Source organism: Lycorma delicatula, chromosome 3, assembly GCF_047948215.1.
Source record: "Lycorma delicatula isolate Av1 chromosome 3, ASM4794821v1, whole genome shotgun sequence".
In the NCBI taxonomy this organism is placed as follows: Eukaryota; Metazoa; Arthropoda; class Insecta; order Hemiptera; family Fulgoridae; genus Lycorma; species Lycorma delicatula.
In genome coordinates this window covers 102,516,098-102,535,822 of record NC_134457.1, presented here as the reverse complement: position 1 = coordinate 102,535,822, position 19,725 = coordinate 102,516,098, and the positions used below count along the sequence as shown (strand labels likewise).

Sequence of the window (19,725 nt, the reverse complement as noted above, 5' to 3'; positions counted from 1 at the left end):
ATTCAATATAATACAAAAATTAGAGCTTTACTTTTAATTTACTAACTCACTTATTTCTGTTAAAATGATTGCATTTTTAAATATTCCATTTAACTGAAAGTGATATTACGCGTAGATTCATGATTACTATTCATGACATCATCAAAATACGTAAAATTTTAGAACGTTTATAATTAACCATGTTTAAAACATCATAAAGAAAGAAACTTAACTTTTCATTGGACTGAATAAAAAAATTACACCGAGAAACATCAACCAATTTTTTTTTACACGATTTCAATTTATATACTCAAAATATTCATTTTTATTTTGTTGTAATTACTGCATTAAAATTAGTTTTTTTATTAAATTCTTTTCATCTTTATTTAAAAAAAAAGTCTTGCAACAGTTTTGCAAGCATATATAATTTTTATTTATTTTTTTCATTATACCCGACATATTTTGATCTGAAGTAGATAAACCTTCCATTAATATTAATTTATTTAAACATTGTTAAAAACCACATGATTAGCCACTGAATCTGGCTAGTTTATATGTTTTTTTCTCCTTTTATATTCCTTTTTTATACTACGAGTACTGTTATATAAAAATATCTCTCTGTTAAATTGAATTAAAAAAAAATAATAATAATATACAATGAAACACTTTCTTCATGTTGATGAGTTAATTACGGACTTGATTGAATTGAATTTAACACAAAAGGCTACGTTTGCAATAGACTGCCCAAACAAGTAACCAAGAGCCAAAGAGACGGACATCTTAACCATGATAAATCTCTTCCTCCTGTTTGCATAGCTGCAGGATTCTCTCCTGAAACAAATAAATTAGATAACAGATTTTTTGGAAAAACTTATAATTATATTTAAGCTGATTTTTTACTGTGTAATTAATAAAATTTACAATAATAAATAAAATATATAATACATTTAATATATTTTTACATTACAGTAACAAAAAACACTCATAAATGACAGGATCTAAATCATATATGTGTTAGTTTAAAAGTGAGATGATAAACAATAAATAAATTTTAATTGCATCCCTTGATTATATTCTTTCAAATTCTGATAATTTTCAAACACATATGCATCTTTATAGTTCAATGTACTTACTTAGAAGAATTAAGTTGATTAAATTGACATAATTTAATTGGTATTACGTTGACATTAAACCTGAAAGAAACTGTGATGATGAAAGGAACGGATGTATTCAACATAATTATAGAGAATTTAGCGTGACGAGATAATAGTAAAATGCTGAAAGGAATTTTGATTATATTATTAAGCCGTTTTAGTGTTCACTGTACGACTGATTTTTATTAATCTCTTAGAGTTGGAATATCCTTTTTCTCTTCAGGAAATGACTGAATAAAAATAAATGTATTAGATATTCATTTATTTCATTCATCTTTTTAAAGTTTTTCATTGTAATAAAATAATTACGCCTTGCCTCCATTGTTGCAACTTTGCCTTTTTACATAGTAGTTTGGTAAAAAGAGATAAAATGAAATTAATCTATTCTTTTAAATTATTAAATATTTTTAGTGATTTAAAGACATATACTTTTAAAATAATAAGCCACACCACTTACTTTAATTAAAGAAAAGTAATATTTTAATTTAAAATAAAGTTTCCCTTGTTTATTCACATTATAACCTTTTCAGTAATTCTTGAGCCTAGCAACTTATAGTACCGGCCTCCGTGGCGCGAGTGGTAGCGTCTTGGCCTTTCATCCAGAGATCCCGTGTTCGAATCTCGTTCAGGCATGGCATTTTCACACACTACATTCATTCATCTCATCCTCTGAAGTAATAACTAACGGTGGTCCGAAGGTAAAAAAAAAAACGAAAAAACTTGTAACTTGTAGTGTTGACATACCATTGTGATCCCAGAATACCCTGAAAGAAATATACTGTGTATGAATTTTGTATATGAATTTATTATGTTTTCATGTGTATGTATATATTTAGTAATCTTGAAAAATATTTAGTTGTAATTCTTATTTTGTATTATTCTAGATTATCACGAACTCATAATTAAGACATGACTACTATGTAAAAGAAAAAAAAAACGAATATAAAGAAAAAATGAAATCAGTAATGAATAAAATATTAATATTTAATTCCGTAATCGATATTTTGTTCCTTTGAAACTCAAGAAATCCAAGACAACAATTTCATACTGTAACTACACAATTTTTTCTGTGACCACCCAAATGACACTGTTAAATTTCCCTTTTATACATGCTACCAAATGGATGCATACCCATTGATTTAACGTCTACTGGCACCCACCATTTTCCTGTATCCTCTAAATTGCCGTTTCTCAACCTGGAAGTCGCTACCCTCAGGCTGACACCCGTGACGGGGGTCGCGGTGATATGAAAGGGGATCGCAAAATTTTCATGTAAACAATGATCATTTTATGAGAAAAATTCTTTTATTATAAACATTTTACTTATAATTCACACATGTATGCAAAGTAAATTAATATAATGCGTTTGTTTTTTCATTTAAAAGTTTCTCCATACGAGGATCTATAATGTTAGAAACATACAAGCAAATTATTTTCAAGCGATAAAAGACGATTCCTATATTTACTTTTTAGCGCAACCATAGACAAAAAACCTTAAGACGTGACGAAAGGGATTAATATTAAATATTAAAGATGGTAAAAAAAAATCCAACAAATTTACTTTCGAGAATCTACCAACCATTGTGAATTAATTTCAGAATCATCATTGTTACAATAGTTCCCCGAATTATAAAGCAGGCGATATTGTATCTTAAAAAAATATACTGTAATCATACATAATTATATCCTTAGTAGTTTATAAAAAATAAAAATATTCTAAGTTCGCTAATGATCAGCTTATAATAAAAGATTCGGAGGATTATCTCCAAAGATCCATTCCTTTTTTAAATCTCATGGCTTTTAATTACAATTAAACAAATTTCACTTCGGAAAATTATAACATTCTACCGCGGCACAAAACTTTCAGCAGCGGAGCAATTCGTTGGTTGTGTAAAACGTATGTATTAAGTAATGCCGGATAACCAATTACTAATAATCACTTCCTTTACTTACTTTAAAAATCTACATTTCCAGTTACGTAAAATATTTTCTTGTTGATGGAACTTTGATACCTACATCACCCGTAATATATTGGGTGATACATCACCCATATTGTGTGATGTTACTCATGAGAAAGAATAAATAAGAATTTCAGATTACTGACAATGTGTGTGAGATTTTTAGTCGCAATGTTTCTAAAAAAAAAAAAAAATAACTGAACACACATTGGGTATGGAGTGAATCCTGGGTTGTTATAGAGAGTTCAAGCAGTCAAAATAAGGTGCCTTCCGACCAATAAATGGTGGACAATTCAACGATACACGGAAGAAATTAAACGCCGAGTCTGTATGCTTAATATATGTTGTGTGCTGTAAGTATTGCTTAAAAAAATAATCAAAAGGCGTTAAAAACAACGTTTTGAGAGAATGGATAAACTTGATTTCCAGAAGCATTAATTTTTTTACTGACGTGAAGGAAGGCGAAATGTTAGAAGATTATAAAGCCGGCTTCATAGTCTTCAAACACTTCTCCTTCGATGATGGTTTTTGAAATTGAAACTGGCAAATTGCTTACCACATATTGGGTAAGGTTAATGAACTACAAATTTAACTGAATTTATAGTAACATTCTTCGTACTACTGATAATAATAATTATTACTAAAAATAAATTTTCTAATAAAAAAATATCGTTGATATCGGGAGGAAAAAGACGCTACAGATGAAACTTTTTATATCTTTTTGGCTTGATGATATCACCAAATATACTTGAAACTTATACGCGGGATATGGAAATGGAATTTTTTAGCGTGTGAAAAATGCCATGCCTGATCCGGGATTCGAATCTAGGACCTCCGGATGAAAGGCCGAGACGCTACCACTCCGCCTCGTTTATCGGTCGAGTGTAATTTATAAAAAAATTATTTATTTTATATTATTATTATCAAGCGCACGTTGAACTCACGCGCGCATGCACACATGCACACACAGACACACAAACAAATATAAAAAAGCATTGAAGGCCTTTTAAGGAAGTTTTTACTTATGCAAACAGTTTTTTTTCGAAATTGAATATGTAAAACTTTCTAGACTTCATTTTCTCTGAAAAAATGAAGACCACGCTACATGTATCACTGCGAAAAGGAAAATTACAACTTCTTGAGAGCTTAAAAATTCATTAATTTAGTTAATTGCAATTATCATTAATTTAGTTTAAAATGGAACACGTACAGATATAGATTCAGATATAGAAATTAAACTGGTCAACATGATTTTTGTCTCACCCGTACCAATAGGTGTACTTAATGCAGTTTTTTATCCTGTTTTAAAATGTGTGGATTCGGAATTTCTCCATCACCCACAGTTATTTTTTATTTTTATATTTTTAAATATTTAAATAAAGTTTTTTCTTCAATTTGTCCATTGTCAAGTAAAAGAGCCAAGACCATTATAAATATGATGGAACCAAATGAGCTAACTCAAATGGTAGCCTTGCTGCAGTTGTGCAGGTTCAGACGTGTATAGACATGTGAAAACGTGATCTACTGTAGCACACATTCAACAGAATGATGCCAGTTGTGAGATCGTGGTGAACCAGTAAATACGTCATTGTAAGTGCTATGTGTGTCTGAATTATTGTCTATTACATATTTACAACTTTATTTCTTTTAATTAGTCGTTATTTACAGCACCTAGAGTTTGTTTAAATCATCCTATAAGTTTTTGTTATGTATGAGGTGAAGTGACGCTCAAATCCAAAGACGAAACCTTACTCTATTAATAAAAATGTGTTATGAACTTTAATTTGGGTGTCAAGTTGGGGCCAAAACAAGGGCCCGGGCTCTACATATCTATTTTATATCCTGTTCTAGGCTTCTCCATGCATGGAAAAATGACACATGGCACATGCCACGTGCTATCCGTATGATTTGGATGGAACCCTCCAAATCATCCTTCCCTCTTATTATTTTTGCTTAAACTTTAAACGGATTATGTCAAAATCGAAACATACATTGATGTAACCTAACTTGCAATCTGCAGTAAGACCAGTTCCACACTACGAAGAATTGTCCATACAAAAGCCTCCAGAACATGTCACATTAGACAAAGAGAGCTCAGACTCTCGAGGGAAGAAAAAGAAAAAGATTTTGGTGACACAACTTTTGAACAAAGCAGTTCTTCTGAGCCTCATTCACTGACTCAAACAAATCTTAACAATCTCATACGAGATTTAAATTTATCCAAAAAACAGTCTGAAATGCTTGCTTCTCGGTTAAAAGTATGGAATCTTCTTCAAAAAGATACAATGATATGTACTTATCGTAATCGTAATTCTGAATTTAAAGTCTATTTTTCAGAAGAAAATGATTTAATGTTACGTAATGACATTTCTTCTCTTATGGAAACACTTTGTAATGTACATAGCCCAGCAGAATGCTTGTTCATTGATTCCTGTAAAGTTAGTTTAAAAGATGTGCTTCCGCATAATGGCAATAAATTCCCATAGTAACAGTAGTGTACAACAATTTCGGCAGCGGAGCAATTCGTTGGTTGTATAAACTTTATATATTAAGTAATGCCAGTTAACCTAACTGTAAGGGTAATAATCACTTCCTTTACTTACTTTCAAAATCTACATTTCATTATTAAACATTGCAATGAATAACATTTATTAGAATATTAAACAGGTTCAGCTAGAACAATAAAAATTTAATGAGATAGTTGCTAATACATCTTAAAGGAAAGTAAATTCATATAATTAATTCTAACAGTAATTAAGATCAGCTGGTTCATTAACAAATAAGAAGAAAGAAGAACACAGGAGATGTTTACAATAAGCAAGAGGACAAAGAAAACAAATGAATCTGAACAGTGGCTCACTTTGCTAGTATGAATGAAACATATGAAAACTTTAAATTTATATTGGAAAAGCTTCAATATGCAGTGTATGAATGGAATATCTGTGATGATTTGAAGGTAATTGCACTTATTCTTGTTCTGCAGCTTGGTTACACAAAATACAGTTGTTTTTTGTGTACAGGAAAAATTAGTGATCAAAGACAGAGTAAACATGCAATGAGACCTAGTCTTCATACTTGAAGGAGTATTACATCAAGAAATGTTCGGAAAACATTGAAATATTTACAATGTTTGAAATGTTTAAGACAAGAAAGACAGAAATATTTGAAAAAAATCCTAGGGAATAAAACAAAACATATTAATGTAAATTTTTGGAATCTGAGCAACAAAGAAAGGTGATTGTTTATTCGGATTTATAATGATGACAAAATAAAGCCAAAACAAGGTGAGGTGAAAATAGTCCAAGGAAAATGCGAACACTGAGATACTTCTTAACATGTAACAATGGAGAAAAAGAAGATATGAGCAAGCAATTTATGTTGACGACTCTTGGCTTTTCTGAAAAGAATGACACCTCTCTTCAATACAATTAAAACTAGTAATGAATATGAATGCTGTAGAATAACACCACCTACTGGTATGAGAGGAAAAAAGCTGCATTCATAAAATTTACAAATAGTTGAAAAACATGTTGAAAAGTTTAACCCATGTGTCTCACACTATAGACGGGAGCATGCTGCCAATCAACGATACTTGCTTCAGAAATCACAGTAACTGACATGTGGAATAACTTCATACAAAATCACCTCAGAAGAATGTGTATTTTGTAAAACATATGAACAAGCTGACTTACAACATTATATGCACATGAAACTTAACCAAAATATAAAAATTATATATATCACCCTACTACAAATATTTTATGACTTTTTACTGTGTTGCAATCAAAAAACACATCTATCTACTAGAAGCTAAACTTACTCAAAGTGAATACAAATGTCATATTAAATTTAGTCAATCCTTGCATGATTCAGTCATGTGTCATATGACTTGCAGAAAATAATAATGTTGCTTAGAATTAAATCTGTTAAAGGTTGTATAGTCACAAAAAGAATAATTGCATTCAATGAGAGCTGTATTCCATGAGAGTGGAAGCAATAAAAAATAGAACCCTTGGCTATGGCACGAAGCAGTAGCAGGCTGGAAAGAAATATTAAGATCTATGCATTTTACATCACAGTGATGCAAAAAATATTAATGTATGATCTGATAATTGTGCAGAGCAGAATAACAATTGGTTTCTCCTGCCATGTATGGTTTATATTATAAATTCGAATGAAATTGCAGCAGATTCACTGTTACTTAACTTCCTTAATGTGGCCCATGCTTTTATGTCTACAGACTCATTCCACCACAAAGTTGATCAGTAAATACAAAATTCAAGTATGTTTATGACTTTCAAGATTTTATTATTTGTTTTAAACAGAAGTAAAGCCTAAAAACTAGGCTTTACTTTTGTTGAATTCTCAGTATGTATAATAAAATATTAACTTTAAAAACTAAAGGTATGGATGAAACACATTTTACTGAATGGTGTGATCTCATATCTCTGTATAAAGTAAACAAATGTAATCCCAGGCCATACATGTCTAAAATGGTCCAAAAAAACTGCCAGTAAAGGACATTTAACATTAAAGTACAAAAAAGAAAGTTCTAATGATGAGACAAAAGAGCTTGATATTTCCAGGCAAATATAGTAAAACAAAAAATTTCCACTTTTTAAAAAACAAAGCCACAAAAAATGTATTTGATAAGATAAGAAAGATGACATTACATCCAAACTGGTTCCATTTATGGCCCTGCATAAAAAAATATTTTTGTATTAATTTACCATCATCAGCTAATATGTCTGATTTACCTGATAATTATGAGTGAAATTTTTTAAGAGTAATTAAACCCAGCATAACCATTTTAAAAATTAATCTTTATTCAAAGAGTTATTTTTTGTGTAATTACATTCGATTTCTGAAGTATATCAAATTTATATGTTTAACAAACACTTAACAACTAACACTTCAATGATGTTTTTTTTAATTTCTATTTCATATTAAGTTTGTAAAATTGGTTAATTAGCATTATGTTAGTTAATTATTCTCAGTTTTGCAACAGGCCTACAGAAGCAGCATAAATTAAGTGGTAGATTTTTGTCTTACATTATTTGTACTTAGTTTGGAAACAATAATGAAAATTCAATTAAACATTTATGTATTAGAAAAGTTATCTTTTATGTTTCTTCTTGATTTTCTTAATTTAACGAAATTAGGAATTTTGAATTTTTGTAATTGATAAAAATTTATTTCTTTTATTGAGTTAAAAAATATATTAATATTATTTTTAAATGTTGTGTTATTTCTTGGAGATACTGTTATTTTAATTCTGATTGGATGAGAATAATACATGTTATTCCAGTTGTAATAACACAAAAGAGGACACAAACAATTTTTATTTACATTTTTTTGAAGATAAATAGGAATAAAATTGACTTACAATTAATAAATAACAAGTTTTATTCGTGTTTAACTGTTATTTTATAGGGTAGTGTTTTGGTTTTTGAAAATTAATTGCATTCTTTAAATGTGATTTTCTATGATTTTAAATGTACGTATCTCAAATAGAGGACAGCTGGCTGAAGTTACTGCTTTTTACTTTCATGTAAGAGGTAAAGGAAGTATTGTCATCCCAAAAAATTTAGGTTTTCAGATTTCAATGGAAATATCCATTTTGACTAGTTTTGCCCTGAAGTCTGTACGTACATATGCATGTATGTATGAATCTCCCATAACTCAAAAACGATTAGCAGTTGGATGTTGAAATTTTGGATTTAGAACTGTTGTAACATCTAGTTGTGAACTAAATCAATCAACAGAACCAAAAGTGTTCAAAAAAGCCCAAAATCCATTTTTTTCGATTTTGGACTTTTTCTAAATGGCATGTTATCTTTCTTTTTCCTGTATGATTATTTCTTTTTATTTTTGATTATTCATCAAATAATCCAATAATAAAAACTGAATATTTTACACCGTAAGGTTTTAATTAACATTTGTAACCATACACAGAAGTGCACTAAACAGAATAGTATAATTATTAACTTTTATTTATACCACACACTAGAAACCTGAACATTTTTTAATCAGCAACTCACAAACATGCTAATAATACGAGTTATAAAGAGACTTTTTCTCTATCATAAAATTTCAAGTAAGATTGTTGAATTAATATTTGATGTGAATAAAATGTAATACTTCAGCAATTGTGTAACCTCCAGTTTAGTAAAGAATTGGAGGACCGTATCTCACTTTCAAATAAAATAAGTTTAAATGATGTGCAGTGACAAACGTGTATATATAATTTAATAGGCATACAAGGAAGTCATGTGTTTCAAAATCAGACTCTTTACTTCCTTCTATGAAGCAAAGGAAGTATTGTAATCGGGAAAAATTTCGGTTTTCAGATTTCAACAGAAATATCCATTTCCCCCATCCTGAATCCATTTTGACTAGTTTGATGTCTGTATGTACATATGTATTTCGCATAACTCAAAAACGGTTAGCCGTAGGATGTTGAAATTTTGAATTTAGGATGGTTGTAACATCTAGTTGTCCACCTCTCCTTCTGAATGCAATTCATTGAATAAAAGATGTCCAAAAAAAAAACAAATCCGAAAGAATTTGGATTTTGGACTTTTTCTGAACTACAGTAATAAACCTTCATTACAACGATGTATCATAATTTGTTTATTTCATCATTTCACTTTTCAACGATATATCATAAATGGTACTTATTTTCATTGGTTCCGACTTCATGTCTTTTTTTAATTTAAATTATTGATTTGTTACTAATTATTAACCTCAGCTTGTATAAAAAAATTTACAATAAATAATTATTCAATAACAACAAGAAAAGAAAAATATCACAACTACTTAATGAAGTAAAATTTTATGTACTTTTCATTTAAAAAAATGTAGATGAGTAATTTAATAGGGGTACAAGGAAGACATATGGTGCCCAAATCAGATTTTTTTCTTATTAGGGCAGTCTACAGTGGAATGATGAAATACTGAGTAGGTAAATATCACGTTATAGGTTGTTGTTTCTCTATTCAGACATGCAATTAATGTTTTGATGATTAGTGATGTCTAGGCATGTTTGGGCTTTTCAGCCATGTATGTGTATTAGTTTTACCATGATCTTCATGACTAATGGCCCTAGCATCCTAAGTAATTAAAAAAATTCCTTTTAAAATGATTTATACAGTTTTTTGGTCTTCAGTCATTTGAGTGGTTTGATGCAGCTCTCCAAGATTCCCTATCTAGTGCCAGTCGTTTCATTTCAGTATACCCCCTACACCCTACATTCCCAACAATTTTTTTTACGTATTATAATTGTTGCCGGCCTGCACAATTTTTCTCATCTACCTTTCCATCTAATATCAAAGCAACTATTCCCGGAGGCCTTAAGATGTGGCCTATAAGTCTGTCTCTTCTTTTAGCTATATTTTTCCAAATGCTTCTTTCTTCATCAAATAGCTGCAACACCTCTTCATCTGTTTCTTTATTCACACAGCTGATTTTTAAAATTCTCCTATAGCACCACATTTCATAAACTTTTAATATTTTCTTCTCAGGTACTTAGATCGTCCAAGTTTCATTTCTATATAAAACTGCGCTCCAAACCAATACTATCAAAAATATTTCCTTATGTTTAAAATTATTTTTGATGTAAGGAAATTATATTTCTGACTGAAAGCTCGTTTCACCTGTGCTATTCGGCATTTTGTATTCCTCCTGTTTCGTCTATCTTTAGTAATTCTACTTCCCAAATAACAACATTTTTCTACCGCCGTAGCCTTTTCTTGTCATATTTAAAAATTCAGGGGTCCATCTACTTTATTTCTGCTACACTTCATTAATTTCGTTTTTCCTCGTTTATTTTCATGCGGTAGTTCTTGCATAGGACTTCATCCAAGCTATTCATCGTTTCTTTAAAATCTTTTTTACTCCCGGCTAGAATTACTATATCAAGTCTACGTTATCAAATTCCTTCTATAAGTCTATAAATGCCATGAATGTTGATTGGTTTTTTTTTAATCTTCCTTCTACTATTAATCTGAGCACTAAAACTGCTTCCCTTGTCCATATACTTTTCCTGAAACCAAATTGGTCTTCTTCTGACACTTCTTCCAAAATCTTCTCAATTCTTCTGTACAGAATTCTAATTAAAATTTTTATGCATGAGTTGATAAGTTTATTGTTCTCTATTCTTCACATTTATCTGCTCATTCTTTCTTTAGTATAATGACAATAACTCTTTTTTTGAAGTCCGATGGAACTTTTTTGGAAATATTACACAGTTGTTTAATTACATAGAGTATAATGTATAAAGAGCAGGTGTATAATCTACCGCTTCCTCACCTGCACTGCGCAGTAATTCTGCAGATATCCCGCCTATCCCACAGGCCTTTCTCTTATTCAAATCCTTTAACTCTCTATTAAATTCAGATCTCAGTACTGTATATCCATTTTCATCGTCTTCGATTTCCTCTTTTTCCTCTATAATAGCAGTTTCTAATTCATTTTCTCTATAACTCTTCAATATATTGCACCCACCTATCAACCTTTTCTTTCGAATTATATTCGTAAATCGGTGAACCATCTTTATTTAACAAACTATTAGATTTTTACATATGTACCATAAAATTCTTCTTATCGTTCCAGTATGCTCCGTCTATTTTACCAATAATCGTGTAAATTTACACGATCTATTTTGCGAATTTACACCGTCTATTTATCAATAATGACGAGTAAAAATTTACACGTTCTGTTAATAGTATTTCTTAATTGCTGAAAAGCCCTTTTACCTTCTTCATCATTAACATCCTTATACTTCCTACACTCATCCATCAGCTGCAATATATCCTCCGACATCCATGGTTTTCAACCAGTTTTCTTTGTTTCGACTAAGATTGTTTCTGCTGATTTAAGAATTTCCTGTTTAATATTCTCCTATTCTTCTTCTACATTTTCTAACTTATCTTTTTTATTCAGACCTCTTGCGATACCCTCCTCAAAAAACTTCTTTACCTCCTTCTCCTCAAGCTTCTCTAATTTCCATAGATCTATCTGACACCTTTCCTTCAGGTTTTTAAACCTCGATCTACATTTCATTAACACTAAATTATGGTCGCTATCAGTGTCTTCTTCTTCATATGCTTTTGCAGTCAACGAGTTATTTCTAAATCTTTGCTTAACCATGATGTAATCTATCTCATACCCTACAGTATCGTCGGGGTTTTTCCATTTGCATATTCTTCTATTATGATTTTTAGAGTGAGTGTTTGCAGTTACAAAGTTATACTTCCTGCAGAACTCAATAAGTCTGTCCATCTTTCAATTCCTTTGCCCAGTCTGTAGTCATCCGCAATAGTTCCTTCCTTGCCTTTTCCGATGCATGCAATCCAATCTCCAACTATTATTAAATTTTCATCCCCTTTTATGTGTTTAAATGCTTCGTCAATTTCTTCATATACACATTCTACCTCATTGTCATCATGGGCACTTGAAGGAATATAGGCGTTAACAATCGTTGTCGGATTAGGTTTAGATTTTATCCTGATTACACTGATTCTATCGCTAAGCTTTTTGAAATACTTTACTCTCTTCCCTATCTTCTTATTCATTATGAAACGTACTCCTACCTGCCCTTTATTTGATGCTGAGTTAATTATTCTAAAATCACCTGACCAAAAGTCGTTTTCCTCTTCCCACCGAACCTCTCTAATTACGTCTACATCTACATTTAACCTATCAATTTCCCTCTTTAAATTTTCTAACATACAATTCTTTTTTGGCTTCTAAAATTCCATGCACTGACTCAAAGAAGGTTATTTTTTAATTTTCTGGTCCCCTCTTCCGTAGCAAACTTCACCCGAAGATCCGAATGGGGGACTTTTATCAAGGAAGGCACTTCCATCTTTGTTAAATGAAAATGCAGATTCACATTTTCTTGAAAAAAAAAAACTGTAGTTTTCCATTGTTTTCAGATACGCGGTATTCAAAAGATTGAAAGATTTTGATGTGGCCGTTTAAGTCTTCCTGACTCTTTACAGCTCTCCCTTATCAGTTTCAGTATCTGTTAAGTCTCCCTTAACAGTTACTGAAAGAGCTGCTGCTCTCCTTCAGGAATCATTTCTTAGTCTGGCTATCAACAGAAACACTCCGTCATGATGGTGAGGGGGCTAGCCGATGCATCGGCATTGTCTTAAGCTGATATATTTATAAATATTTTACTTGAATTTTAAAACTTAATTAAATAACTTTTTTTAATTTTGATATATTAGTCATCCGTAGAACTCCAGGAAAAGTTATGTAAAAATAAATAAATAGGTGAAAAAAAGAAATAATGATAAATAATATTTGATCTATAAATAGTAAAATAATTTTAAAACAAGTACTGTCACCAGTGTTTTCAGAAACATACTGAAAAAAGAAAAACTGTTATTTAGGTCATCCAATAGAAATCGAAGTATATTTATCTGATAAACATAAAAACCTCTGATAATTTTCAATTAAAATTACTCACCACGACCTAATGGACGACACTTATTTAGGTTTGTAAAAATAAAAATCTAATTATAGAAAGGGAATTATAGCATTAACCTTAACCAAATAAATAGATATCCTCACCCATGGGTGAGGATATCTATTTATTTGGTAAAGGGTGAGGATATCTATCTATGAATTCTATTCATGAATAGAATTTAATGTAGAGTATAAACATTTTATTTTACGATCGAGAACTTTCACAAATAATTTTTAACATTTAAAATTCTGAAAAGCTATTCAGCAGCGTATTGCTGCTGACAAAGTTATTCAACAATGAAGTTTCTGTATCACCATTGATAAGTAATTTTCCCATCTCTAATTCATTTTTTTTTTAAACGATACAGAAATTTGTGACGTGTTTGCAAAAAATATCGGGTGATAACCGATCCTTTCGACTTCTATATTTAAAATCAGCCGAATATTTCTTTATTTTAAACCAAAAATTTTTCTTTTAGTTTGTCCTAATTATGTTAAATTGGGATTTTCTTTACAAATCGATTATAAAAACTCAGTCTTCCGACAGATTTAATCTTATCTTTATTTATTTTTAATATTTTTGAACAGATGTAAATGTTTTAGACTTTGCTAAATTAAAAGTAATATGTATGTAAATAGTTAGATTTTTTTTTACTATTATGTTTATGTATAAAAAAAATGGAAAATACGAAGGCTAAAATGAAGGAAGAAAAAATATTACCTTAGTTAAGACTGTTGCCAGAAACTTAGCTGTATTAGCTGTATAGGGAGCAGCATTATTTTCTGAGAGAGCAACATTAACTAGTACCATTTGTATTTAAAGTAGCACAAACATGAAGGATAACAATTTCAATTAAAACCGTGGATAAGGTACAGTGTTTTTACTTATTAGGGGATTCATTTATAATAGGGTTTTAAGTGTATTTCTGATATTTTGTTAATTTTTTCTATGTTTATTTTTGATTCTTGTAGTAAGATACCTACAAATATGAATATTTATTATGAGAAGATATTTACATAGAATCGAAAGGTCTAAAAATACTTCTATTCACACTACTTCGAAAATATTTTTACATTAGTTGATATCTATTAGAAATGTGTTAATAAAATCGTACAACGAATTGTAATTCAGTTCTTTCCATTTATCCAAAAGTAGATACAGTCAAACATGCTCTTTTTAGATGGAGCGATGTGGCAGTTAGAGCCTTGAATGACCGTAGGTTTACTGCTAAACAAGCGCACGAAAACGATTGTTAGGAAATGTTATTAATTGTTAGGAAATTAGGAAATGATGTATTTTCATGAACACCATGTAATGAAATCACTGTTAAATTTAGTTAATATTAAAGCGAACCTTCACTCTGTTGTCTGATTAGAAAATGATTTTCTTTGTTCCTCCACTTATCTTTCATCCGTATGACACTGAGCATTCACTCTAAAACGAAAAAAGGACGTATCCTCTAATGCAGCATTTCTCAATTTCCGGGGTCGCAAAATTAATCTACATCTTAACACATAAACAATAATGAAATCATTTTATGAAAAAAAAATCATATATTATAAACATTTTACACTCATTTAAAAGTACCAAATTTCCATACTCACATCTATGATCAAACTAAAATGAATCTAAATCTTTAGATGTAAATTATTGTAATGTTTTAACCCCAGAAATTTTGATGAGCTGGTTGTAAATCACAACTGGTAATTTAGTAGCTGCAGCAACATTTTCCCTAAATGGATTCAGTAGACATCTCTTCGAAAAATCATTTTTATCTTACGGGAAATACTCCTCCAACTGTATTTTTAACTCACGTGACTGCACCTTCATACTTTCCAAATTGTGATGGATAACAGAATCTTCTTCATCCAAATTGTTTTCATTATAATCGGAGGTGAGTGGAAACACATCAAAATCTTTGCTTTGAAGATGAATATTCTAGATAACAAGCTTCTTAATGAAACCATGAACTTAGAAAGTCATTATTAAAATGTTTTTATCACGTCCGTGTTAATTCATATTAAAGTCGTTTAAATGCGAAAATTCATCAGTCAAGTAAGCCAACAGCAACAAGATACTCATTACTTTGTAAAAACATTGAGAATGGAATTTTTTTATTCTAAAAAAATATTATTAATTCAACTCGCAATTCCGATTTCCAGATAAACACTTTCCCCCACGTTAACCATCTATCTGGCTTCTGTATGGAAAAGCAGAAATCCTCTCTTTTCGCCCATTTCATCGCGTAGTTTAGCAAACGGCCTATTCTGAACCGGTCATTTTTTAATAAAACTAACCATTTTTACAGCTTTACAAAGAATTTGTTTGAGATTTTCCAGCATTTTTTTTTTGGGTAAAGAGCATGTCTCGGAAGGAAGCTGTGCGTCCATTCCGCTCTTGCTATAAGACGATTTATAATTCTTTCACGCACATCCATTCTTCTTTCCTACCATCGCCATTGCGCCATAACTGCATACTGCAATACATTTTTTCCAATCTCTCTTGTAATTTTTAGTACGGTCATAAAAATCATCAAAGGACATTGTCCTGTTGCATGGCCGGATACTGATTTGCAGAACAAAATGTTTTCTTATATTGATCTGTCCCTATCGCGTTCATTTCTCAGAAACACATAAGAACGCCGAATTGTTTGCCACATCCGTTGATTTCTCAAATTGAATACTAAAAAATTCACTTGAAATCACTTGCTGAATTATCTGATCGCTAACATCGGCAGCTATGTCATCGATTCGTCTTGCTTTGAGTTTTTTGCATACGTTCTTTAGACTTAATTCTCCTTCACATTCTTTAAAACACGTCATTTTGTTTAAAACTCTCTTTCTCTGGTCCGTATCATCGGTTTAAATCTGCCTGTGAATTATAACCCCCCAGGAGAAAGTACTATTACTTTATCTTTGAACTACCAGCATGATTTTACTTAATATTATAAATCACTTTATTAGTTTAGAACCCAGGTAAACATTTTAGTATAAAGATTAAAATCAAAATCGTACAAGTAAATTTTGTTAAATCAAAATTGCCAGCCAATTTATCTGTATAGTTTTGTCTACTTCAAACTGATAGAACGAAATATTTTAGTATCTACATCGGCAAAGGATTGATTGGAAATCAACTTATTAACAAAACAAGTAAACCTGTGGACTCTAGGCGTAAAAGTATTAAAACGTTCACTTTATTTAAAAATCCAGGTTTATAAATCCTTCCTAAAATACTATTCAGATATGACAGCGAAATTTATTGTCAAAATCATCTGCCATTTCTAAAAAAACAGTTTTTTAATCGAAACTAAACACAAGTAACTAACGAATTCTTCTATTTAACAAATAATTCATTAAAATTAAACTTAAAAATCTCACACGTCAATGATTTTATGTTGTATATACCTAAGTTTGAAGAATAAAATAAATTTTAATGTCAACCGACTAATTTTTAACCTACACCTATCATTCACTAATCAACCCCTAGTACGAATAGTGAAAGACATTGAAGATGAGATAATATGTAATGTGTAATAATGAGATAATGAGATAATGTGTAATTTAAATGTGGGATTGCTTATCTGCATTAATCAATGTTTAATTTCCGGTTAGACATATTCATTGTGTAATTGTCTGCTATTAAGTTAATTTAATTATATCTTACCAGGCTCCTTTGATTTTATTTTTGCAGTGGTATACGAGCTGCGACAATAAAGTAATGAGAATGATGTGAAAAAAAATGTTGCTTACCGTTTTAGTCATGTTTAGTGTTCTCTCCTTCAAAGTAGTTCCCCTCTGATTGCACACACTTATTCCAGCGCTTCTGCCATTGATGGTAACATTTCTGGAACTCATCTTCTGTAATATGCTCCAAGACCCTCGTCACAGCTTTTTGGACATCTTGTGTTGTTTGAAAATGGTGTCCCTTGACCGCCATTTTGACTCTTGGAAATAGAAAAAAGTCGTACGGAGCGATATCTGGTGAATAAGCTGGCTGTGGTAGTACTGAAATTTGTTTTGAGGTTAAAAATCGCTGTACTGACAGAGCAGTATGGGATGGCGCATTATCGTGATGCAGAATCCAGTTATCAGCAATGTTGGCACAGACACGAAGAACTCGTTTACGAAGACTTTCTAAAATTTCTTACTAGAAATATTGGTTAACTGTTTGTCCAGGAGGCACCCACTCTTTATGAACAATTCCGTTGGAATCGAAGAAGCACACAAGCATGCATTTCACTTTTGACTTTGACATGCGAACTTTTTTTGGTTTGGGTGATCCCTTTGAGCACCATTGCAAACTTTGGCGTTTTGTCTCTGGATCGTATTGAAAGAACCAACCTTCATCACCAGTGATAACACGGCTCAACAAATCTGGATTGATTTCCGTTTGCTCTAACAGATCGGCTGCCACATTTTTCCGTGTTTCTTGCTGTTGTTGTGTGAGATTTTTGGGGACCATTTTTGCACAAATCTTTCTCATACCAAGATCTTCAGTTAATATTAGACAAACCGTTTCTCGATTGATGTTGAATTCTTCTGCAATCATTTTCACAGATAATCTTCGATCAGATCGTACGATTTCACGCACCCTGGTCAAGTTGACATGTGTCCATGAGGTTGATGGTCGTCCACTACGGTCTTCATCTTCGAAATTCGTTCTGCCTTCACTAAAAATTTTATGCCACCGAAAAACTTAAGCTCTTGACATAACCGCCTCTCCAAAAGCCTTCTGTAGCTTACCATAAGTTGTCGCGTTTTCTCACAATTTAACGCAAAAAGAAGTGGCATACGATTGCGCAATATTTTGCGGTTTCATTTATGTGACGAGAGACACAAACACGTGTTCACTTATTACAGCACAACTCACGACTGAGCAGTTGCAACGATGTGCCGCTTGGACTAGAAGTAGCTTATAGACCAAGGTCAAAGATGATGTGCCTACGCAAGCTGCAGGGTTGCCACATCTTGCAAAGAAAAATCAGTCTCATTACTTTATTGTCGCACCTCGTATGTATTGTAAAAGAATCAAGAAAAAATCGGAAGTAAACATTGCTTAGTTTAAATATTCGAACGTTAAATGTGTGCTTACTTAATGTGTGCTCTTTAATGTTTGTTTTTTGTGATAAACAGAGGCCTTAAACAAAACTGAATTTTTTTCCCGTGACAAAGGACATAAAATATTTCCCTTAAAGTCACTCCAAATTTCCTAGAATCCACTTTAATTACTGTATAACTACCCTTTTACGTAACTGATACCACAATTTTATAGATAAAAATTAAAGCTAGTACACGTAAGAAATGAAGTTGCAAAATAAACAATAATTTTAAGTAAATAAAGTTTATTGACTTAAATAAATTAGAAGTATTACAGACAGGTTATTGTTTAAAATGTAATTCAGATTAACACTGAATTAACACATTGTAATTTCACTTTTGTACATGCGGGGGGAATTAATATCAGATAAGAAATTTATATTCAGCATAGTACCAGTAGGTTGTTTTCTGTGGAGGCGACTCCACAGAATGTATTGTATTACGTTACGTAAACTTCCAGATTATACGAGCATTAAAACCACAAAGCAGTGCCACCCTCAAATACTTCTATTTGCAAAAACAACAAGGGAAGGAAACAAAGTTAACAAGGCAAACAATAGCCAACACGAGTTTTGACCCTACGAATTTATGCGTTTAGACAGCGAGATTCGGTATTAATTTAACCGCTTCTTAGATAGAAATTTTTAAAAAGCAAAATATGACAGAGGTATGACTAAATAATGACATAGTTTGATCTTACTTCATTTTAATAGTGAGCGATTGAATAATTCAATAAAAGTTTTTAATGTTCAGGTTTATTAAAATTATCGACCATAATAGGCCATATAATAATTAATCGGTAATAAGAATCACCGATCAATTGATCGTCAATCATTATCTTCGATAATGATTGTGATCAATTTCTTTCATTCTGATCTTGATTAGAGTTTTCTCAAACTGAAGATAAAAACGTATAAATTTCTAGAAAAATAATTAAAAATGAATTATACTATTCAATATTAAAATAAAAAAAACTCATTTAACAAGGGATTGGTAAGACGGCAGAAAATAAAGGTAGTTTATAAACAACCACTAGCTTATGAAGTTGATCATACTCACCT

At 31.0% G+C, this 19,725-nt stretch overlaps 1 protein-coding gene across 1 annotated transcript in view; it reads right to left on the bottom strand.

Moving 5' to 3' along the window:
- Positions 1 to 435: 435 nt before the first annotated feature.
- The window catches only part of LOC142321180 (uncharacterized), a 355,594-nt gene continuing 336,304 nt past the window's right edge, over positions 436 to 19,725 (bottom strand). The window contains exon 9 of the mRNA XM_075359173.1: positions 436 to 810. Coding sequence (XP_075215288.1) covers positions 704 to 810 — 107 coding nt within the window. The 3' untranslated portion in view covers positions 436 to 703. The remainder of the gene's footprint in view (positions 811 to 19,725) is intronic.